This window comes from Vipera ursinii (genome assembly GCF_947247035.1).
Source record: "Vipera ursinii genome assembly, chromosome: 2".
NCBI classification, from domain to species: domain Eukaryota; kingdom Metazoa; phylum Chordata; class Lepidosauria; order Squamata; family Viperidae; genus Vipera; species Vipera ursinii.
The window spans coordinates 127,071,907-127,097,404 of NC_139513.1; the positions used below are offsets into that span (position 1 = coordinate 127,071,907).

At 40.7% G+C, this 25,498-nt stretch overlaps 1 protein-coding gene across 1 annotated transcript in view; it reads left to right on the plus strand.

Annotated features, from left to right (window-relative positions):
• RPTOR (regulatory associated protein of MTOR complex 1) overlaps positions 1 to 25,498 on the plus strand; it is a 438,767-nt gene that overhangs the window by 164,673 nt on the left and 248,596 nt on the right. Inside the window, exon 6 of the mRNA XM_083354435.1 lies at positions 5,725 to 5,900. Within this exon, the coding sequence (XP_083210561.1) occupies positions 5,725 to 5,900 (176 nt within the window). The remainder of the gene's footprint in view (positions 1 to 5,724; positions 5,901 to 25,498) is intronic.

A 25,498-nucleotide genomic window follows, 5' to 3' on the forward strand; every position in this document is an offset into this window, starting at 1 on the left:
GAAATGTTATTTACTTTTTATGTTTCTGAGGAGTAAATATACATAATGTTCTACTAACTGCCGACTCTTTTATTTGTCATCTCCGTAATAATGTTTGTCATTCCATTGTGCTACTACTTGGGCATCACATTAAAACAATATATTTGTGGAAATCCATCTACAAAAGTATATTCTTTATTGGTCACTTGGGTTCTTTCTGCTACAGTGCATATGTATTTGTTCATATCGTTCTCTGTTTTTGCCCAAAGCAAAGAAAGAAATGTGTGGTTATGTCATAGTTGATCTGACCAACCCTCCTGTTAGTTTCTAATATTGTGCACCCTTCTCTACTTGCATCTTCCAAAATCTTATATTGCATAATAGGTGCCTTGTTAAATAGTGTTTCCGGTAAAAAAATATGACATAACAAACAATGATTACATTGTGGTGTGCAACCTCTCTTGGAATACTTCCAGCATTGCCAGAATAGCCAGTTTTAAATATCACCCAATTGTTTCATGTTTAAAAGAGGATGTTTCAAATTTGGAATGGTTTGAATACCTTGCACACCCTTATTACAATCTTTGGGTCCTTTCAGGATAGGGTATTTCTCAATGTTTAATAAGCACAATTTAATGTTTCTGTTGCTGTTTTGGCACAGATTTGCACTCATAACTTGTAGTGAGGGTATCATCAAAAACCACAATTTCCTCTTGGGAGCAGATTCAATAGATTGACTTGTCTTGGTTTATTTTGCAGAGATGAAATTACCTTGCTTGCAACAGTTGAATGACCTAATGCAATGATCAGAAATTTAACTCTTCATAGACTAGCTGCCATTACTAGTACTAAATTCAATCTTGGCAGTCAAAGAAGCACCCTCTGCTTCTTTCCCGAGGTTCCGGGAGCGAGGATGTGCAGCCTCCTGAGCTCCGGCTGGTGTACCTGAATGCCAGGTCCGTGGTCAACAAAGCTCCCCTTATTAGGGATTTAGTTGAGGGTGAGCATGCGGACCTGGCTTGCATCACGGAGACTTGGTTGGGGCCAGAGGGTGGGGTCCCTTTGGTTGATCTTTGCCCACCAGGCTTCCGGGTGCTACACCAGCCTCGAGCTCAGGGTAGGGGTGGGGGAGTGGCGGTGATCGTTAGGGAGACCTTATGTCCGCGGGAGACCACCGTTCCTCAGATAGTCGGGTGTGAGTCTCTCTTTATGAGATTTGGCTCTGGGGCGCAGTTGGGCTTGCTGCTCGTGTACATTTCGCCTAGTCGCGTAGCGGCAGCCCTGCCCGAGCTGCTCGATGTCCTCTCAGGGTTGGTGGTTGAGTTCCCCAAACTTATAGTTTTGGGAGACGTCAACCTACCATCCCTGGGAGGTTCATCTGAGCTTGCTCGGGAGTTCATGGCTTCCATGACGGCCATGGACCTGACGCAGGTAATTTCTGAGCCAACTCATGAGGGAGGCCACACCCTTGACCTGATTTTCTTATCTGGACGGTGGTTGGATGATCTTGGTGGGGGCTTTCCACTTACTATGCCCCTGTCATGGACCGATCATCACCTCCTGCGGCTGGTCTTCCATTTTGCCACCCCTCGCCGTGGAGGTACGGAGCCAACTAGATGGTACCGCCCCAGACGCCTAATGGATCCTGAGAGATTCCAAGCGGCGCTGGGGTCTCCACCTGCCTCCATTGCTCACAGCTCGGCGGATGCCTTAGTGGAAGCCTGGGAAAGGGCAGCCACTGAGGCACTCGACCGGGTTGTACCCTTGCGGCCCCTGACCCGGCGCAGATCCCAGCGAGCTCCATGGTTCTCCGCGGAGCTCCGGGAGATGAAGCGGCGGAAACGGGGCCTAGAGAGCTGCTGGAGGTCCAGCCGATCTGAACCCGACCGATTGCGGTTAAGAACCTATATTAGGTCTTATCTCGCTGCGATGAGGGAGGCGAGGTGTAATTACTTCTCTACCCTCATCGCGTCCGCAGACAATCGCCCGGCCGCCTTGTTTAGGGTGACTCGCTCCCTTCTTAATCAGGAGGTGAGGGAGGATCCCTTGCAGGGTCGTGCCGAGGAGTTTGGTCAACATCTGTTGGATAAAATCGCTCGGATTCGGACCGGTTTGGACTCCAGCTGGGCAGAGTCTGACGATCAGGACACGGGCGGTCTTGTCAATGTTATCTGGGAGGAGTTCGATTCTGTGACCCCTGATGAAGTGGACAGGATTATGGGGAAGCTGAGTTCCACCACATGCTTATTGGACCCGTGCCCTTCTTGGCTGGTTTACGCAGCTAGGGAGAGGACACGAGGCTGGCTCCAGGCGGTTATATCTGCTTCTTTGAGTGAGGGTTATTTCCCCACCGTCTTGAAGGAGGCGGTGGTGAGACCTCTCCTCAAGAAGCCTGCCTTGGACCCAGCTGTATTGAACAACTTCCGTCCAGTCTCCAACCTTCGCTTTCTTGCGAAGGTTGTTGAGAGTGTGGTGGCGCATCAGCTCCCTCTGGTCCTGGATGAAGCGGATTATCTGGACCCTTACCAATCGGGTTTCAGGCCCGGGCACAGCACGGAGACGGCATTGGTCGCTCTGGTGAATGATCTCTGGAGGGCTCGGGATAGGGGGTATTCCTCTGTCCTAGTCCTATTAGACCTCTCGGCGGCTTTTGATACCATCGACCATGGTATCCTGCTGCAGCGTCTCAGGGGATTGGGAGTGGGAGGCACGGTTTTTCAGTGGTTCTCCTCCTATCTCCTGGGACGCTCGCAGTCGGTGTTGGCAGGGGGGCAGAGGTCGACCCCTAGGACTCTCGCTTGTGGAGTTCCTCAGGGGTCGGTCCTCTCGCCTCTCCTGTTCAACATCTATATGAAGCCGCTGGGTGAGATCATTCGTGGTTTTGGAGTTGGGTATCATCAATATGCTGATGATACCCAACTTTTTATTTCGACCCCAAACCACCCCAGTGATGCCCTCGCTGTGATGTCCCGTTGCCTGGAGGCGGTTCGGGTCTGGATGGGGAGGAACAGACTTCAACTCAACCCTGACAAGACTGAGTGGCTGTACATTCCGGCTTCCCGAGACACCTGGGATGTTCCACCTCTTTCTATGGGGGGTGAGCTTTTACCCCCTGTGGATAGGGCTCGCAACTTGGGAGTCCTCCTAGATTCACGACTCACTTTGGAGGATCACATAGTGGCCGTGACTAGGGGGGCTTTTGCCCAGGTTCGCCTGGTGCGCCAGTTGCGGCCCTATCTGGATCGGGAGGCCTTGTGTACGGTCACTCATGCGCTCGTGACCTCTCGCCTAGACTACTGTAACGCTCTCTACATGGGACTTCCCTTGAAGACTACTCGGAGGCTCCAACTGGTACAGAATGCGGCCGCGAGAGTTGTCTTGGGAGTTTCCCGGTACTCCCATGTTACACCTTTGCTCCGTGAGCTGCATTGGTTGCCAGTTGTCTTCCGGGTAAGGTTCAAGGTTTTGGTTATGATCTTTAAGTCCCTACATGGCATGGGTCCGCGATACCTCGAGGACCACCTGCTGCCGGCGTCGACTCCCCTCCGCCCTGTGCGCGCCCACAGAGAGGGCCTCCTCAGGGTGCCTCCTGTCAAGGAATGTCGACTGGTGGCCCCCAGGGGGAGGGCCTTCTCTGTGGGTGCTCCGGCGTTATGGAATCAACTGCCGGTCGAGCTCCGGATGGCATCAGACCTCCGATCCTTCCGTCGCGGGTTGAAGACCCATTTATTTGAACTAGCGGGTCTGGCCTGATGGGGGTACTTGGGTTTTTTATTGGTTTGTTTTAGTATTCTGGTTTTAACTTGGGCATTAATTTAATTATTTTTTAATGTTTGTATTGGTGTTTATATTTATGCCCTGTGAACCGCCCTGAGTCCCTTTGGGAGAAGGGCGGTATAAAAATCTCAATAAATTAATTAAATTAAAATGTTCCCTGAGGAAAACAGTTATATTTCATGAATATGCTGAAGTAAGACCAATTAAATTGGTCAAATGTTATATTCCAATTAATCCTTAAGTGGGGAAAATCCCCAAAGCAAGAATAAAGCCTCTAAGGCTATTATTTCTGCTATAGAAGATGTTATAAATTACTGCATGAAAGGATATCTAAACTTCTGCATCTGCCATGTTATTTTCTAAAATGGAATCTCTAGATAACTGCATGTAAAATGAATATATATATATATATATATATATATATATATATATATATATATATATATATATATTCAGTTTTGCAGAAAGATATTTAACATTATATCATACAGAATTTTGTCATCTTCAGTTGATGACAAAATGATGACATTTCAAGTACACTATAAGTGACAACAATATACAGTGGTACATTTGGTACTCATTGTTAATTGGTTCTGGGAGATGCAATGAGTACCAAACAATTTTTTCCCATAAGGAATAATGCAGTGAGTCACAAGGCAGCCGACACTGACAAGTTCTAGCTTGTGTGTTGAGTACCAAACAAATAATGAGTATTGGGACAAAATTTTTGCATCGAAATGCTTTGAATACCAAATCAGATGAGTTTCAAAAACAGTTGAATACCAAGGTACTACTGTACATACGTTTATCACTTAAAATGAGAGATTATTAAAATCTAAAACAAATAAACTACAGGCATAATTTAAATAAGATATAAACAATAATAATGTTAACATATTTCTAAGATAATACTTCAAATGGTTAATGAAGCAGGGTAGGGACTACATCTTGTCAGATCTTAGGAAATATGGGTATTATATATTGTAATTTGTCATCTCAGACAGAGTCTACTCTTTCTTTCCCCCTTAGCCTTGCTGCCTTAATTGCAAAAATAGCAACTCACTGTGTCACAAACTGATTGGTACCTTGTAGAAGGAAATTCAATTTATTTCCAGCATTCCAGTTCTTCATGTCATCAAGGAATGGAGATAAATAATGATCCCTATATTTAACATACAACCAGCATTACAATATATAAGTGACAGATACTCTATTTCACCTGCCCTTCACATAAAGTCTGCCTTGCACTGGGATAAATAGGAATTTGCCTTGTTGCATCATTATCCTTCCTTCCTTCCTTCCTTCCTTCCTTCCTTCCTTCCTTCCTTCCTTCCTTCCTTCCTTCCTTCCTTCCTTCCTCCCTCCCTCCCTCCCTCCCTCTCTTGATTGGAATTTATAATAAATCTTGTAAATATGAATGAACCCTAACCTCTAGTGAGTTAACATCTCTTGCTTTTGTAGTCAGGATTTGGAGGCAGTATTCAAATCTCTGTAAGTTATAGCAAATGCTTTTGCTTGCAGTCAGAATTTCAAAAGTAGAAATCCTGAACAAAAATGAGTAACTTATTTTAAAGAGAAATGCTATTGATCAGATATAGATGTTGAACTATTGGGTTCTGGTACTGTTGTTTGCTAAGCACTTGCAAATAATATAATTCTTTCCTAATAATGTTCAGGAAATAATTTATGTATAGTAATGTATACAATAGTGAAAGATTACACTGAGATTTAAGTCAAAACAGACCAAAGATGGATAATAATAACTAAAAGAACTCCAGGACATTCTGGATGAGTAGTTACATATAATATTGAACAATTTACTCATAGGAATGAGTGAGTATCAACATGGTTGATGAATAGGTTTTTCAAATCATTGACTTCTTGAAAATTAAATATTTTATTATTTTCTAGGTATTGCTAGCTAATCATTAGGGGATTTAACTGCTGGCTTTTCTATCTCCTGTGAAGGTGGCTGCAATTAACCCCAACCATCCACTTGCTCAGATGCCCTTGCCTCCTTCAATGAAAAATTGCATTCAACTAGCAGCATGTGAAGCTACTGAGTTGCTACCAATGATCCCTGACTTACCAGCTGACCTGTTCACATCCTGCCTTACCACACCAATCAAGATTGCGCTTAGATGGTAAGTGACTCGCTTGCCATCTGAGTGCATAGTGCATGATTTCTGAGACTTGCCTATAGGTCTGATAAAGATGTTGACTTGGAAGCCTCAGTTGCCCAGACATTTCTCTGTAGATCTAAATTAGAAGAATTTGAGGTAATCATCTGGGAGACTGTCTCTAAGTATATTTTCACCTTCTTGGCTTTTTTTTATACTTTTGTTTATTACATTTGTATTGTATCTGGATATTTGGGTTTGCTCACCGCTTAGTATGCTGGAAATTAAAGTAGGCTGCCTTTTCACAAATCAGAAATACCATATGGTGCAGCACAATGTTATATGAATACACTACATTTTTCAGAGAAGCTGTAGTGCCTGTCCTCAAGATCTTTTTTTACCTGAGCACATTCTGTACATTTTAGATAAAAGCTTAATTGGTTGGGATTAAGAGAATTGGGCTGTGAAATGTTACAGAAATGTTTTGAATAAGCTAGTTAAGTAACAGGAAAAGTTTATTGAAAAAAATAAATTTCTTTTTTAAAAAGGAATTTGAAGTAATAAGGCTATCTATTAAGGAAGCGAGAGATAAAAACCTCTCTGCTTTCTGCTTAACAACACATCTTGGGGTTATGACAACAGGGGACTTTCTGGATTGCTGTCACTAAGGAATGTGGCCATGTGATATCATGCTTTACAACTATTGTGCTTAGTGACAGCAATCCTGATCCCAATTGCAGTCACAACTCGAGGACTGCCAGTATATTTGTTTGTTTATTTATTTATTGAGGAAAATGATCCAAAGCTACATATTTGTGTGTGGTAAAAATATGTGAATGTTTGCTTTCAGTAACTGGTGGGCAGCAATAACTTCTACTAAATATTTCCAATAACTGATACTGTAATGAATCTTGCACATTGACTTGAAAGAACTTAGTCCATTCCTTCTTATAGAACAACTTTAGCTGAGGGATGTTGGTTGGCTTCCTCATGAACCTCCCAGATCAAGCCCTTCCATAACTTTTCTATAAGATAAAGGTCAGGATTTTGACTTGGCCATTCCAAAACATAAACTTTCTTCTGTTTTAACTATTTTTTGGTTGTAAGACTTGTGTATTTTGGATTGTTGTCTTGCTGCATGATCCTCTTTATCTTTAGCTTCAGTTCATAGACAGATGCCTTAACATTTTCCTACAGAGTTTACTGGTACAATTCAGAATTCATAGTTCCATCAATGATGACAAGCTGTCCTGGTCTAGAGCAGTAAAGCAGGCCTAAACCATAATACTGCCACTGCCACATTGCACAGATGGGATTCTTGTGCTGGAATGCAGTGTGTTTGCCTTTCACCACATATAATACTTTTCACTCAAGCCAGAATATTCTATTTTGATCTCATTCATCATTCTTCCAATAGCCTTCTGGCTTATCCATGTGGATAAGCAGACTGTATGGGCACAATGTTCTTTTTGGGGAGTTGTAGCTTTCTCCTTGAAGCTCTATTATGCACACTATTGTTCAGTGTTCTTTTAATAGTGGTCTCATGAACGTTGAAATTTCCTTATGCAATAGAGGTCTTATCTAGTGATTTATCACTTCTTGTTTGTATCATATGATTTATGATTGTATCTTATGATTTATGATGTGTTATTTACCACTTAGTTGTTTGTATGTACACTGAGAGCTTATGTACTGGAGACAAATACCTTGTGTGTCCAATCACACTTGGCCAATAAAGAATATTTCTTTTCTGTCTTATATGTTATCCTGGGCTTCTTTAAGACTTCTCAGAGTACTACATGCTTTCCTTTTGATGTGATGTTGATTGATTGACTACTCTTGGGGAGGATAACAATGGTGTTGAATTGCTGCCATTTGTAGACATCTCCCTGATAGTGGGTTGCTAGAGTCCAAACTCTTTGAAAACAATTTTGTAACTTTTTATCAAGTGAACATCAACAACTGCTTGTTAGAGGTCCTCAATAATCTCCTTTGTTTGAGCCCATGATATACTTCCACAAACCTATTTTGTGAAGATTAGACTTTGATAGTGAATATCCAGAATTCTGTTCTTTAAATAAGGCATACTCCCACTTGATTTTCATCCCGTTGATGGATAACCCTGACTTTAACTTCCCATTCAAATGAATTGGTAATCCCAGAGGTTCACATCCTTTTGCTACACGCAGATATGCACCTTTGGATCATTTAAATGAACACATCTAATGCTTTTCACTCATTTGTTTAATCGGATTCTCTTTCTTTATCTAGGTTTAGGACTTATAAGGAGAATAGATCATACTTTAGATTATTTGGAAATACTGAAATTCAAAAGAGTTTATAAACTTTTAAATATTAGTATATCAGAACCTCATATACAATACTGAAAGCAAATGTTCAAGTTACAGCAACTTAAATCTTCTATGTTATTAGAAGATTATAATCAGAATGATTATTTTGGAGTGGCTTTACTACCTTAAGTAAGAATTTGGAGGTTAGGTAAGGAGTTCGCTATTTGTAATTTTACACATAATAATAATAATAATAATAATAATAATAATAATAATAATAATAATAATAATAAGAAGAAGAAGAAGAAGAAGAAGAAGAAGAAGAAGAAGAAGAAGAAGAAGAAGAAGAAGAAGAAGAAGAAGAAGAAGAAGTTGTTGTTGGAAGGGACCTTGGAGGTCATCTAGTCCAACCCCCTGCTCAAGCAGGAAACCCTAGAGTGCAAAGTACTTTTTCAGTTACATTTGCATAAAAAATACTGATATAAAATGTGCTATTTCACCTTTAATATTGGTAGATAATTATAAATGGGATCCTGATTCTTCAAAAATTATTGAATCATTTATAAAGTGTGAAAGTGCTGCCTGCATATTCCATTTAGGTAAACTCAGAGGTTTCACACTTTCTTTCTGAATCATTACCTGGTATCACAAGAATAGTGTGTGATCAGATGATTTCTTTCTGACTCAGAATCATATTTTCCGTAAATGTTACTCAACATACGAAACTCAGTTACTCAAACCATAAAAAGAATGGAAGTGATGATGGATCTTGACAATTATCATGAGCCATGAGAAAACCATTAATGCCATTGTCTCTGCTGAATTGTTGGTCTGTTGCTTTCTTTTACTTAACCTGTTTCAACCAAGGGGTGAGCCTTGGTATAATATTTTTACTATAATCTCAGCATTTCCTTGAATTTTATGCTTAATCTTAGTAATTTTTTTCCTATTTTAAAAATTGCACGTACACTCCATACCTGATACAGGAAAAATAGGGAACAATAAAAATAGATTTGTTTTTTTGCATATGTATGATTAAAAATGTAACTCTGAGTAAAACCTTTTAAATTATAAGTGCAGGAAAAAAAATCATTTTTTGCTTGGAAAAAGGTTGGGTCAAGTTATATGCCTTTCAAATTAAAAAAAAAGTTACATTAGAATTTATTCCACCCTGCCCCATCCCCATGGATGCCCCTGAATGCCCTATTCCTATTGCATTCAGTCTACTTTTATGTCTTACTTGACATACCCAGCTATTAGTTTCAAATAGCAATGTGGACAGAAGCGCAGTCTTATATGCAGTCAGTTTTGCTTTTATTCAGTGTTTGTTCATTACCACAGGCAACATATTATCCACTATCCTCACAGCATTTGTACAACTTAACATTTCTCCATCCATTTTCCCGTCTTTATTAAACATTCTACCAAAGTACACAAATTCATCTGCTTGCCCTAGTTTTTCACTCTTCTTATCAAATTGTTTCTCTGTTAAACATAACTACCTTGCATTTTAATACATCAATTTTCAGATCTGTATTCCTCGATACATTATACATTAACTGCAGATCGTTAGGGTCTGTCAGTCACAAAACAACTGCATAGAAAAATACGCATATATTCACATCCCCCATCAACACACTTCAACATTACCCTAAGCATCCCTTATATCTATTAAACAGGCTCACGGACACCTATATCCCTGTCTTACTTTCTATTCAATGTTGAACCATTTCCTAAGTATTTATTCTCATGTAAGATTTATTTCTAATATATACCATTCTTACATTCAGCAGTCAACCTTCATTTCTGTATTCAAGTGTGTTAACTTAATCATACACTTTCTTTAAATCAACAAATATTTCCTACACTTCCTTTCCTACATTTCTATATTTCTCAGTGACCAGCTGAAGAGCAAATCTGCATGCCCTTTGCCTAGATTCAAGCCAATCTAAAGTTCATGTATATTTAATCAGAATTCTGACAAGCAGGGATGTTTAACAAAGCAGTCCCACTGTTGTTTTGGCATTGATGCTTCTCATTTCCCTCTTTGTATCAGGAAGTGATACAATAGCCATGTTAGACAAATCACCCGACATGCTACACATCCATCCTACATCATGGTTACACCTGCAGCTTTACTATTTTTCAACATTTGCATAGCACAAATGACTTCAGTTTCTTCTTGGACACTAACACACTTGTACAGCACTTGTTTCATTTCTATTATCAAGCAACAGCTAGCCCGGCAAAATCTTGGAAGCAAGAATTATACAGAACGCTCTAAAGTATCTTTATTGGAATTCTGGGGTAAATACAGAATCTTTCATACTAGAAGAAATTTCCACACTCATTGGCAAGGATGCATCCTCGCTGAATGATTTGAAATGCTTCTTCCCAGGTTTCTTTCCATCTGAGCCAAGTTGCTGGTTAGGATCTAAACCAGGGGTGTCAAACTCAATTTCATTGAGGGCCGCATCAGCATTGCGGTTGCCCTCAAGGGGCCAGGTGGGTATGGCCAGGGTGGGCGTGGCCTAATGGGTGGGTGTGGCTAGAGTGCATATGGCCTACTGGGTGGGCATGGCCAGCTCTACAACGTTTGCATGAAGGGTGCCTATGGGGGCCTGGGCAGGAGTGGGACAGGTCTGAGGGTCTCTGGCAGGAGGAGGGTCTCTAGGCCAGGGCCAAGGCAGTGGGGGCTGTTCCCTCACTGCTTCCAAGATGGCTTCGTGGGCCACATGAAACCACTTCGTGGGCCAGATCCGGCCCCCGGGCCTTGTGTTTGACATGTCTGATCTAAACTGTCAAGTAACTTGTCCCTTTTTTCTCTTGACCCTCTCCTCTCCTTTCTTCCCTCCTCCCTCCCGTTCACGTCTATGCTTTGACATGCTACTGCCATTCCCACTGAAATTTCTAAAACAGTCTTTCCAGCATTCCTTCATTTCAGTTTCAACTCAACTAATTGTTATCTTATTTTTTTAATTCAATTCACTCTGATGAAGACATCTTTCTTAGCCTAGTTCCCAAATTTGTTTTTAGTTCTACCATACATTTTCTCTGCATCATTTAATCTTTATTTTTAACATATGAAACATTTACAATGAACGTATGGTCATTTTGCATTCTTCAAGCTGATATAGGTAGTCTTCATTTATGAATTACCTCATTTAGCTATCATTTAAAGGTACAACAATGTAGGGAAAAAACATTTTGCAGCCAATCCTTCACTTATGACTGTCACAGTTTCCCGCAGTCATGTTATTACCATTCAGGCGCTTTATAAGTGGCTTCTGAAAAGCAGGGTTAATAGAGAAGGCAGAAATAAAATTGTCAGTCACAGTCACACGAGTTTGACTTAGCAATCTTGACATTTCGCTTAGCATTCTGGAAAAAAAAAAGGTAAACCTATCCCAGTCATGTCATTTTCTGCTTAGCAGTTGCAGTGCTTAAGGGACCAAGTTACTAGTGCCAATTGTGGTGGTTACATGAGGACTTCCTATATGGTTTAATCACTTTTACTGTAATCCCTCCTCTTATTTATCTATTCACGTCATCCAGTAGAATATCTTTTTCCCATTCCAGTTTGCATCCATTATGTATGTTGCAAATTGTTTCTTCAAACTCATCTGATACTTCCATGATTACAGTGTACTGGAGTATAACATGCAATTACTGCCAATCTGTTGGTTCATATTTTTGTATTCACCACAACAATTTAGATCAGTGGTTCATATTTTGTGAAATCTATATCTTTTAACTCCTTCATACATAATTCAACCTCTGCATTCACTTCTCTGCATGCTCCATAAGATCAGACCACCTTCATTCATATCTGTTATATCGTTCCCCTGCAGACAGATCACATAACATTTTTCCATCGTTGCTTTTATTAATTCAGAGTATTTACCAAATACTTCTTTTTAAAAAAATTTCCAAAGTTAAAATACAAATTCCCAATGAAACAATAACAAAGCAAAACTAAACAGGGAAAGAAAAAAATGCACAAACCCCCCCCCCCCATACACATAGTTTATCCCCTCTGTTTGAATGCTGATAAACATATTTCAACAATAGTAGTTTTCTCTCCCCTTGTGAAACAGGTCTACAATTTGTGAAATTTACATCTCTGTTTACCCAATCAATTTGACCTACCATCTATCTACTGTAAAAAACAAAAAATAGCAAGTAAATTTAACAGCAAAGCTAAACTACAAACCCTCTGTTAACAATCTATTTAACACAGAAAGTCCACAACACTTTCTAATCTGTTATAACCCATGGCAATCATTCTCTCTGATCCACCTAGGATCAAATATCCTCAATTGATTCTTAATAATAAAACTTTCCCTTAAAGTTATGACTGGGATTTTTCCTTATAATTACATTTCATTCCCCAAAGTCATAGATCTCTGTTATAAATATCTCCACAGCACTTGTTGTTCAAAAAGTCTTCCTGCAAATTGAAACACAGCATCTCTTGACAGTTGTCTTCTGGTTGAATATAATAAGTCTATTCCACAATCACCATCAATTTTCTTAACAAACTCCAGTTCATCTGTAATTCTAACTGTTTTGAATTCATGCCTCTTTCAGCCTTCTCCAATGAGCCTGCAATTCTTAAACAAAACTTCTTCTCCTAGTCTACCAACAACAAATTAACTTTGTTGCCCTGTACACCACCCTGAGTCCCTCGGGAGAAGGGCAGTATATAAATCTAATAAATAAATAAATAAATAAACTTCCAATCCACCCAATTGCAAGTTTGATTTAATTGCTGTTAGCTGTATCTGAGTGTCATTCTTAACTTGATACATAACTCTTGTTAATCTATTAACCCATTTATCTAAATTTTCACTCAGAGCTTGTAAATTGAAAAACATTTTTTTCCAAAGGTTTCCAAGAAGGCTTTGTCATTAAGTTGATCTAGCTCTCATCATTTTTGTATCTCTTGCTATGGATATTGTAAGGAATATATGATTTATAATATTCAAATCCTTATTTTATTATTGTTTTCATTTTCAATATAGTCTAAATCTCTCTTATGGCTGGACTTGCTCAACAAAACATAGGCAATTCTTCTCAAGGACAAAAGAAGTAAATGTTCCATAACAAAACGATCACATGAAAATTGAGGTAATATTTCCCACAATAGAACGTGAATAAAAGAAAGGTTTCAGTCTCTTTAAAAAGAGATAGACAAGTTCAGAGACATATACAAAAGTAAAATAAAACAGCCAAGTTCTTTTTAAAAACTAGTGAAATATAAAATCCTTGCAATAGAAATCTGATGTAAATGTAAATCAAATCATATCACTTTCACCACCAAGGGGAAAATCTTCAGCCATCATCTTCCATGTGGCAAAAGCAAAGTGTTTCATAACTCCCAAAGTAAAACAGTAAAAAAGAGAAAAAAATCACATTTATAATCCAGTGAAGGGCTACAAGATAAGTCAGCACCCAGCGAGACTATTAGCAATTAAAGGTTAAGTCAAAAACAAAAGAAAAAATCAAAACGTGATGTCAAAACTGAAGCATGCAAAAAAAAAATGACAAGAAAAGATGAAGATTCAATACTCCAGCCACTCTTACTGAGAATTGCAATTGTCTAGATTTCTCTTCCCAGGCAAGTGCATGGTCGCCCTAGAGTCATCATAGGTCATTCCTAGTTACTGTTCAAATCTGGGGAGTGCCCTACCAACGAACCAGCTTTGGCAGCAAAGTCAGTTCTTTGTCAGCAGGAGAAAAAATTGCCCCATTGATCAGCACACCATTTTCTAGAGGACTGCCCACCATTTACTTCTCTTAGATTCCAAGTCTTAGACTTCCATATGCCATGGTTGTCATCAGATGGGTCCATAGATATTGAATTCAGCTTTCCATCATGGCTTTGGTTAATAAGAGGATATAACATTTTGGTTTTCCCCCCAAAAATATATAAACAGGTTATCAGACTTAGCTATGTCTGCACCCTCTGCAGCATTCCCAGCTAATAATAATGAAATGGCCAATTAATATTTGTACATTTTGTCCAGTACAGTATGTCACAAACATAACCAACACTCATTTTTACTTAAAGCATGCTCTCAGTTTTCTGTGCAAGCTAAATCTGTAATTTAGAGAGTTACCTGCATACTACTAACTAGTAGATATATGCATAGTTTATACGATATAGCTGCAACATTTATGACAGGTGTCAGGACCCACCTCAATCCACATGTTAGGAAATATGAACTCTTGGATGCAAGTTTAGTCCAAAAGGAAAATGTTTACTAGGATGGAATCGATTGTGGCAATACAAGACGGAATCTAACAAAGTTACATTTCAATCCTATATAAAGCATTCCCATTTCAGCCCCCTCCCCTCATCCATTTGGTCAGGCTCCCATCATTTACTTAGGTGTCAGGCCCTTCCGTGGGAAAGGGAACTCTCCTTGTTTTTATTGTTATTGCTTCTTCCTTTTCAGTTGTAAATGAAGATGCGATCCAGATCTGTCTCTCCCCCTCCCTCCCCCAGATCAAACGTTTCCCTGTTGTTTGAAGATAGCCTATTTCAATCTAAGTAACCATCCTCTCCCCCCCCCTCGGAGAGATGGCAGAATCCCTAGAATAAGCACAATGTTCTACCTATACATTTATGAAATGTGATATAAATGGATTCTGACAACAGGTTTATTTTTGCTAATTTTGCTATAAAGTGTAACCTCAAATGGAAGGAAATTAACTAGCATTGTTCCTAATTCTCCAAAATTTAGAGAGAGAAGCTTTAAATAAGTCTTAAACATTCATCTCCATTACCATTGGTCTGCTTGTTTAATAACGCCTTCATTTAAAAAGACGGATTTCAAGGATAGTAGAGGAAAAGAGCTAATCTGTTCAAGATATTGGGAACAAATTTTAAAAATATGGAAGTTGAATTTGACTTCCTGAGCAAGAAACTGACTGCATAAATATTGAGTATTTTGAATGGTTTGTGGTAGAAAATAAAGTGAAGTTAAGCAATTGCTATCATCCGCCTCAGTTTGAACAAGCAGAAGATAGCAATTGCCTACATTTATTACAGCCCCGAGGTATTTTGCCATCTAAAGCAAATGACAAGATAGTGTACTTCACAGATTATGGGACCATAAGGTGAAACGTACTTCAACTCTGGTATTGGACATATTTTTCCTTACCTGAGGGTATAACCTAACTTGAATTTGAAGGGCAGTCAGACTAGACTGCACAATCCTGTTTTCCAATATATTACCCTTTTACATCATTTGCCTGAGGCAAGCTTTGACTGTATCTCTGGCATTTAATCAACCACTGAGACAGCAAAAGTAAGCTCTAGTGCTTTCAGTATTTCACCTACTGAATACTTCAACTTCAGTTGGAGCAAAAAAAAATTATAAGAAGTGTGTAAATCATTATTGCTGAAAACAGTATCTTCCTTATTTTTTGCTTGATTTGCTGTGCCATTACATTGCTGTACTGCGTATTGGCTGCCTAAAGTGTCAGTCAGTGAAACAAAGCAGGGCCAGAAATTCACATCATTCATTGGCAAAGTTGTCTCAATTTTTAAATTATCAAATATTTCCTGGGGAGAAAGAAAAGAAGAAAAGACAAAAGGCTGAGCTTTTAGCAGCAGCCATGCAGCTGTGTAATGTCTGCTAGTGACCAAAGTCCCTTGGTGTAGCTGTTAACATGGGGTCTCATTTTGTAAGATGGGCAGAAGCTGAAGATATAAGATTTATGAGACAGAGGGCACAGATAAACTCCCAATGGCCTCAACAACTCTCAGAGAAAGTGCTAACAACCAGATGGCTGCAAGAAATATAATTCTTCCATTTCCCCCCATGCTACTAATCTTTCCAACCCCCAACATCCAGTCACAACTGATGAAGTTTCTTGTATGAGAAGTGAAAATTTTCTGCTTCTTCCTAAAAAAAATAATAAAAGTCCAGATTGCTTTTGAAAAAGCACCTTTGAGACAACTGTGACCTGAATGATTGAGAATCCCCATAGACATTTCCAGAAGAAAGTAATTGTGATTTTTGTCAAAAGCATCCAGTCATTTGAAATGTATATTTGCGTATAGGCTGAGGTTATTTAAACTGAAATCTACCGAAAAACCTTTAGAATATTTGTGTTATTAATGAAATACTATAAATAAATCACAGGTAAAAGTAAATTATAGCTCCATCTTCTTTATTGGCTAGTGCAAGAAGCAAACTTTCTGTTTATAGTGGGGTTTTTTTTAATGTCATTATGCATCAGTACTGCAAATTATGTATGTAATGTGTTGAGAAATATAAGCTATAAATCAGTTGAAATGTAGCTTTCCCTTTGTTTCTGGCATCTATAGTTCTCCTGGGGATTCAAATCAGAATTGTTCATTGCAGCTTTCAGAATATCACACCCATGTAGAAAACCAGCAAATGTGAAGTGCATGTTATTGAAAACGCCCATCACGAGGTATACACTTTCAACCTCTCCAAAAGATAGGGTGAGATGAGAAGATTGTCCACTTATCTTCTAGAGCATTTATCCTTCTGATTCTGGAGCATCCATCAGTTGCTCTCCTTGAAGATTTCATGACATCTGATTTTCCTCTGGGGAAGTATTTCTTGCTCCTTTAGCTGGATAATTAAGTCAGACACAACTTAAGGGATGGAGGAAAAATCTGTGGGGCCAAATTAATGCTCTCACCAACCTATTCCAGGCAGCCCTTAAAGTTTAGGAAAGGATTGGCACGCTACCTTTGCTAATCACTTTTATGTTTATGTTTTGTTTGAACAAATTACATGTTGAAACAGCTTTGTCAACAAATCCACAAATGTTACTAGCCTTCTGGGAGATAGTAGGAAGAGTAGAGAGCTGTGATCTTTCTCCGGCAGTCCCTTTCATTCCTGTGCTAAGTGCACTTCCCTACTCCAACAGTGTTTTATTTTTTTTCCCCCTGGCTGCCAAGGAGAAATGGTATGTTCCTATTGCCCCATTCATTCACCTGGATGGAATTTTTGGTAGGTACTTCCTAGGAACTATGCAAATGCTAAAGTTGAGGGTCTAAAGAATGGTAGATGTTTAATGATTGTTTTAAATTCCAATGGAATGCAGTCAATCTTTGCAGCTCTGGGATACATTATGCATTATTCCCAGCTGATTTAATAAGGGAATTTAATGATCAGAAGCAGTATGATAAATTGAGAAGGAGATACTTTGCCAACACTGCTTGACAAGGACATCCTAAAATTGCTGGAGAGTACAAAATTGATGTCATGAAGATAACACTGTTGGCAACTCTGTGCTTTTAGCGTCATTCTGGTATAGTCTTCTTGAATATTTTAATATTTTTCTTCATCTAGTTTTTTGGAACACAAAATGGTATTTATATAACTTCAATTTGCTTTAGCATTATATTAGTGAACAGTGAGTGAGCAAATGAGAACCAGAGCCAGTGTTATGGCAAATAAATAGTGACAATATTTAAATTTAAATACCAAATTACTTTTTTGTAAATCTGCATACTGTATTAGCATATTTTTACTACTCAGAGAATTTCTTGGGGAATTAGGATGCTATTTTTTCTGATATGCAAAAATACTGTTCAACACTCTAACTATTTGACCTGAATTCTTACACAAATCTGAATATCTTGTTTTGTGTTTGTCCTGTATGCAAAATATGTTGCTGTTTTGAAGTTGTAGAGAAAAAAGAAATATGCTATCCATCAATGTCATGATTTCATATCTGGTTTAATGTTTAAAGTGAAGAAGAGTGTAAATCTGATTCTGTCTGTTTTCTTAAAGCCACAAATATTGGTTTTATTATTTATTACATCATCTAACTTTCTTTCAAAGAGCTCAGAGTAATGTACACAATTTGGTTTCCCCTGTTTTATTCTGTGAGTAGATTAGGTTGCAACATGGTAACTAGCCCAGTAAGTATAATTGTTATTGTCATCATCATCAGCCGTTCAGTGGTTTCCAACCCTCGGCCACTCTATGGATCAGCACTTTCTATGTCCCTCTGACTCTCACCACCTCCTTCAGATCCACCATGGTCACCCTGATGTCATCCTTTATAATATCCAGCCAAGAGGTACTAGGGTGGCCCCTTCTCCTTTATCCACTGACCACTCCCAGCATGACCAACTTTTTGAATGAATCAGCTTGCATGACACGGCCAAAGTATGATAGCCTTTGTTTGGCGGTCTTCGCTCGGAGTGATATTTTTGCTGAGGCTTGGTCTAGGACACAGGTCTGCAACCCGTGGCTCCGGAGCTGCATGCGGCTCTTTCAGCCGTCTCCTGCGGCTCCCAGTCCTCTGACATGTGCAATCCAAAAAAAAAAAATGGGACTAAAAAAGTTCAACCAATCAATTCAAATATGCAGGGTAGGTCCATATCTCGCCTTGGCTCCACTCTTCAGTCAAATCCTGTTCTGCACATGTGCGCATGTACACGCATGTGCACACATTTTTTGCAGCTCCCAGTTTTTCCTTTTGTGAGGGAACTGGTTCCGAGTGGCTCTTTCACTGTTTCAGGTTGCTGACCCCTGGTCTAGGACTTCTTTGTGAATTTTTCAGTCCGTGGGATGTGTAATAGTTGTCTCCAGTACCACAGTTTGATGGCGTCCATCCTTCTCCTATCTGCCTTTTTCAGAGTCCAGGTTTCACAGCCATAAGTAGCAATTGGATATGATATAATATAATTGTAGAAAACTTTTAAAACAAAATTTTATTTGGGGCTTGTTTTCTACACTTTCCCTCCCTAAATCTCTAAAATTCCTTCTGAAAACACCAAGGAAATAGTTTTGCTTCATTTCAGTTGTGTGCAAATTTGTTTTATCTAATTGGCATTGATAATATTTAAGTCAAGTTTGTTAGTATCAGCAGTCTTGTCAACTGCACTGGAAGAGTGCATATAACCTTTTCCAGGTTTGTTTTATTGTTTCCTGTTATACAGTTATAGCTAAAAAAGGTCTCTGGAGGTAATACAAAGATAATCTAATAGTAGTTTCCAGAGCTGGAAGTCAGTTTCTGCCTCAGAAATTTTCCTGGATGTGCAGCTAGGTCTTTTGATGTCAAAACATCTGAGAATTGGACCTGTTTCAATTAACCTCTTTAACTTAGAAAAAAAAATTGTTTATGTTGGCATCCCAGATGAACTGAGTATTTTTAATGAGAATTTAAAAGCTATTAAGCTACTCTGACAGGTTTTCAATACATTGCTACTTGAATGACCATTCTTAAATCTTTTCTTGTCTCATAAGGAGTGATATGTTTGAGATTGCTGTTACTCTCTTTGGATTAATTTGAATCATATCTTCAGAGGTGTGATTTCTTTTACTCTGAATTTGTATTTTTCTTGGTAACTTTCAGTCACGGTGCCTTGGTCTCTTCCGATTTCTGGTAACCTCTGCTTTATAGTTTTATTTGGTACCAAGATAACTTGTAATATTATTAATGTATATTATCTTTTAAAATATTTGTTACAATAATCCTATGGAACATTTTGGGATTAGTTCTTAGGCCAAGTCTGAGAAAATGGTATCTTCCAAACTGCTTCTTGAAAGTACATTGTCTTACATTTGTCTGGTTTTTTTAATCTTCAACTTAAAATCGTGAAAACGCATCCTTTTTTAAAATTCTGCCATTTCACCAAATATATTCCAGAACAGTGTGAAATATTCCCATTTAATATATTATGTTCTTTTGGAAGTAAACATAATCTTAGTAACCATCTTTATGTGTGCATGAGATAGCTAACCAATATTCCCTAAGCCAATCTGAAACACAGAATCTCTAGTCAGCAGAGTCCCATCCCTCAATTAACCCAACTCTCAGTTTTCAATTTATTCTCCCATTTCTGCAATATATGCTCCCATTTCTGTAATATATGGTAAGAGTGAAAAGGTGGGGGGCAGACTATATTTTCAAATTCTCCTGGTGTCTAACTCCCCTCTTAGCAGCATTAGGCACTAGAAAATAGAGAAGAGATCGCTCTTTTTCTTCTTTCTCCAGTGGAGTGCAGACGCAAACAGAAGAAAAAAATAGTAAAGATTATTGAAAATCTGTGGAAGACAGTGGAATTTCCTCCTTTGCTATTAGGAATGCACCCAAGATGGAGAAGAATTTGAAGTCTTAATACTCCCTTTTTTTAAAGGGAAGTTTTATGGATTTGAATTTCAAAAATAAGGAGTTATGAAGCCATATTTGCAATAGCCAGAACATATTGCTATATTTAAAACACAATCTAGTCATTGATCTGCAGCACCTGGGCCTCAGTAATTGGCTTGTCTACAGTTAAAGCACAGGTGTCAAACTCGCCATGTCACGTGACATGTCACGACGTATTTCAAGTTTTTTCGCATTGCTGGAGCTGGAGTGGGCGCAGCCTCCATACGATGCAACCGGCCGGTAGTTTGACACCCCTGAGTTAAAGAAAATAGAATAGACAACCTAGAGACCAAAATGGTCCCTGCTGACTGAATTAGCAGTTTTGCATAATTAGAATGGACATTCCTGACAACAGAATTCTGATTACATCATTCAGGAGTAACTTGCTGGGACATAATTTGCAATTATTTCTGCTTGGCATTTCCTGCCAGCAGGAAGAGCTAAAGTAATTCCCATGTAGAAATTGTTTAGTGTTACTGGGACTTCTGACTACAAAGTTAAATCAAGAATAAAGTGGCTTCACACAATCCATCTGGAATCCCCACTCATACAGAATATTCAGTTGTTCCCTAGTGAGCTTCAGATGAATTTAGCTGCTTTCATTGTTGGAGGGAGTTGAGGAGAAATGATTACACAATGTGCGGCTGTACACCACTCATGGGGGATAACAGATTGAGGCCAAATATCCTACCCTAACATATGTTATGTTAATAGATACTGAATTGGCAGTGACTAAAGAGGAAAATGATCTTGGGCCTTTGATGAGGAAATGAAATGAATTGAAATGGAAGTATTATTAGCGTAGTTGTTTTGAGAAAGAAAATATCCATACAGGGGATCATTGAAAAAAAAACAACGGCCAGTATCACAATCCCTTTACACAAAACTATGGTTCCTAGTCATGCCATGTCTAAGTGGATATTATAGAGCTTATCTGTATGGAAAAGGTACAGAGAAAGTAAAACAAAGGGTGAAATATGGACCTTATTTAGCTATAAGCAGCATTTCATACTGTGTTTTCCACTTCAGCCTTGTTTAAAATCCATCCCAGTTCCACAGGAAGCTGATTTGCTGCCTTCCTCTCTTAGTAGCATTATAAAAGGGGAATCGAGATTTGGCCCCATGCCTCCAGACAAGTTGAGATTCCACGCTCTGCAGTAACATCAGTTTCCGTTCCCTTTAATGACTGGCTCTGGAAGTAATACATCTATTAACACTGCGTGGTGTAGCAGTATAAAACAAGCTTGAGAATTGGGTTGTTTAAATACTGCTTTCTGCTCCTGTATTTTTTAAGGATTGAATCTGAAAGGTGTCAGTTTTGATAAATAGGAGAAAAAGTTATGCCGCCATGAGATTTTGTATATCCTAATTTGGGGGTGCATGGAAGACTAGTATATTGTTTCAGTTGAGGGTAGAGGGGGAAGTATGATGTAAGGGAATATACCATAGTCAGCATTTCCAAGTGCTGGCTTGGGAGAGGGGGGGGGACAAGTAAGAGTGCAAATATTGCTGATTGATTGATTGGATTTACAAGGCTGCCCTGGGTGACACACAGCATAACTTTCTTAGCAGTGAAAAAAATATGGATTTAAGTTGCCACCATACAAACAGGCTTGGATTTATTTCATACAACATCTTGTAGATGTCAAGGAAAAAATACATCTTCATTGCCACAAATGTTTATTAAGCAGTCATGGAAATTAACTAATAACCTTTTTAGAAAAATAATAAGATACATTTTTTCTTAACAAATTGAAACTCAGTGGAGACCCTAACCATTCTGAAAACTGGGAACGGGAGAGACACCAAAGTAGGGATAGTGAATGGACAAACGGTCATTCACTCAAGAATCTGTTGTGTGCAGTCCAAGAAGATTAACCCCCCCAAAACCTGCTATCTCACCCCAGGTCACCTGTACAGTTTCTATCAGACAGGGAATCCACACCTTTACTTTCATCTTTCTGTTCATAAGAGAACATACATAGATTATGTAATAAAGTGGCTAGAATAAAATAGTTTGTAATTAGTCTGGAGATAGAAACCGTTATTTAAAGGAGAGGAGTCAAATTATTCCTTTACTAGTCTATGCAGAATTATGACTGCCTGTCTAGGACATTGGAGTACATGTTTTAAAAAGGCAGATGTAAGTGAAAGTTGTAAGGACGCGGTGGCTTAGTGGGTTAGGACGCTGAGCTTGTCAATCAGAAGGTCGGGAGTTTGGCGGGTCGAATCCCGAGTGCCGCATAGCAGAGTGAGCGCCTGTTACTCGTCCCAGCTTCTGCCAACCTAGCAGTTTGAAAGCACGTAAAAATGCAAGTAGAAAAATAGGGACCACTACGGTGGGAAGGTAACAGCGTTCCGTGCACCTTTGGCGTCTAGTCATGCCGGCCACATGACCGCGGAGACGTCCTCGGACAAGCGCTGGCTCTTCGGCTTTGAAACGGAGATGAGCACCGGCCCCTAGAGTTGGAAACGACTAGCACGCATGTGCGGGGGAACCTTTACCTTTACCTTAAGTGAAAGTTACGAATCATGCCTTCGAAGTATGCCGTTAAGCTGAATCCAAAGCAGACGAACCACAATGAACTGGCTTTGCCTGAGAAAGGATGTTTTCCTTACTAATCAAAAACAGCCTGAATATGATTCATTATTCTCTTTCCTTTGCAAAATCAACATCACCTTGAAATTTCTGAAGCCTCAGCTTCATTTCCCTCCTGCTCCTATGTTTTTATGCCAGGCCCGGAGGGGGGAACAAAATGACAGCTTTGTAATGGGTGGAAATGCTTTATTATACCTGACCTCAGATGTGCCTTTCATTTTCCTTTCAAAAGGAAAGCAGTTGACATAGGTCCCTTCTCCATTAAGAATGTGGGAGGCTTGTCCCAGCTAGGCAGCAATCCTTAATCAAAAGGCACCTGGTCATAAAACACAAAAACCTGAGGCTTCTTTCAGGCAGCAAAAGACAGACCCCCTCACCCACAGCAAAGGTGCTCTGCATTACTACATAACTCAAAATATCAGGTAGTATTAGACAACTTTCTTCCAATCTGCAGCATTCTTGTGTGTGGGGCGGGGAGTCTTTGAGAAAGTGGTAGGTCTATTATTTCAAAGGGCTCTGGAGGAAACTGATTGTTTGGACCCAATACAGTCAGGGTTCAGACTAGTCCAGGGGTAGGCAACCTCGGCTCTTTTATGACTTATGGACTTCAACTCCCAGAATTCCTGAGTCAGCTGTGCTGACCTTCAGTTGAAGTCCATGAGTCATAAAAGAACTGAGGTTGCCTACCCTTGGACTAGGATATACTATCAAGACAGCAAAGATTGTGCTTGCAAATGGCCTCTGGTTGGCTTAAAAAAAAAAGTCCAAACAGCAGGATAACAGTTCCAGTGCAGTATTCTAAAACAAGATGGCGGACGTGCAGGCGGTCGTGTTAGGCTGAGCTTTGTAAGTCCAAAAAAAAGAGGTGTCCTAGGAGCCCCTCAGGGGTGTTTTATACCCTCTGGGTTGGGTGAAGTGTTTTGGCAGTGATTCAGGCAGCTGGACAAAGCTTTTTGCTGCCTACTAACCTGGTCGGCGTTCCGCTGGGCTGTTGGCCTGCTGCTAGCCGGGCTGGATACTCGCGGCGTTTCTCCGCTGCATCGGGCGACCTCCGAGCTTCCTTCGGCGGCGTTTGGCGTTTTCGGCGGCGACGGAGCTGGCGTCTTTGGATGGCTCCCGACTGTTGCTGGCTTCGGCGGAGACATTTTTGAGCTGCTTTGGGCCGTTTTTTCGACCGGCCTGGCTCTGCTCTTGACTTTGTCGGCGACGGCGCTTCGGCCCATTTCAATGGCGGCGGCGGCATTGCTCCCGGGCCGTTCTGGGCCACTTTGTCATCGACCGCTGCGGTCTGGCCTGCTTCGCTTGGACCGTTTGTTCCGCGGCCGCCTGGGCCTCTTCGGCCCGCTTTCCATCGGCGGCGGCGATGGCCTCTTCTGGATCGCTTGGGGCTTCGGCGGTGCCCTGGTGGCAGCGGTGATGGCGGCGTCGGCGTCTGTAGCAGCGCTCCGGCAATGGCAGCAGCCCCGATGGCGCGGCGGGGGTGTTGGCCGACCTGCCTTCTCCTCTGCCTGTTCCGCATGCTCCAGATGGCCTGGCATCCCCACTCTTCCTGGTGGCCCCGAAGGTTCCTGGGTTAGCCGGTTAACCCCGGTGGAGCCCAGTGGAGCCCAGTGGATCCTGGTTATTTCAGAGGATCCTGGAAGATCTACGCTCTCCATCGCACCTGTTGTGATCCGGTTGGTGCTGCTGGATTTTGAGGGGGCTCCAGGGAAATCAGTAGACTTGGGGGAATCAGAATTTATTGATCACACTCTGGAAGGCCCCAATGACTATAGAACTGAGGGCCCATGGAGTTGTGGTCAGGTACAACCCCCTGGAATGGCGGAGCAGCGGGGGACCTCGCCCTTAGCTGACCAGACTATGATGGCTTGCCCTTTACACATCATCCCCAAAGGACTCAGAGGACCCTGGGTATTAGCCACCGTGAGAGGGTGGCTTGAACTTACATCTGCTGCCCCTAGAGGTGAGAGCTCTATGGGGCATGCTATATCCGGAGTGGTTGTTTCAGACCACCATCTCCCCCCCGGGAATTGGCTCTGCGGCCGTCGTGAGAGGACGGTGGTTGGCCTGCCCGGGGGGTTCACCCAGCTGAGTGGCAGCGGCTGGGTGGAGGTCTGGGACACCTATTTATCCTCTGTTAGATCCTCCTTACTGACTGATTATCAACTATGGACTGCCTTATATTTGGACTACTCCTTATGCCTCTCCTTAAATATTCTTGCACGGACTTGCTCGCCCTCAGGGGTGCTCCCCCTTCCTGGGTGCGACCCACCTTTCTAGCCGCTTATGATCTTGAGGAAGGGCCCATTTATTGGGACCCCGAGAGATGGCTGGGCACGCGTAGGGGCCTTCGACGGAAACCCAACAAAAGGCCCCTGGTTAGTTTCGTTTCTAAATTTTTCAGGGGGTTAGGGAGGGGGGAGGGTACTCTTTTTGGTTGTTTGCACAAGGGGGGCAGTCCAACAACCTCTGTTCAGGCCAGTGCCAAGGTGGTTTGCGGGGGGGAGGAGCGGGGGTCGGTTGCCTCTGGGGCCCCAGGGCTGGTCGTGGGAATACCTATTCCCACGACATTAGGG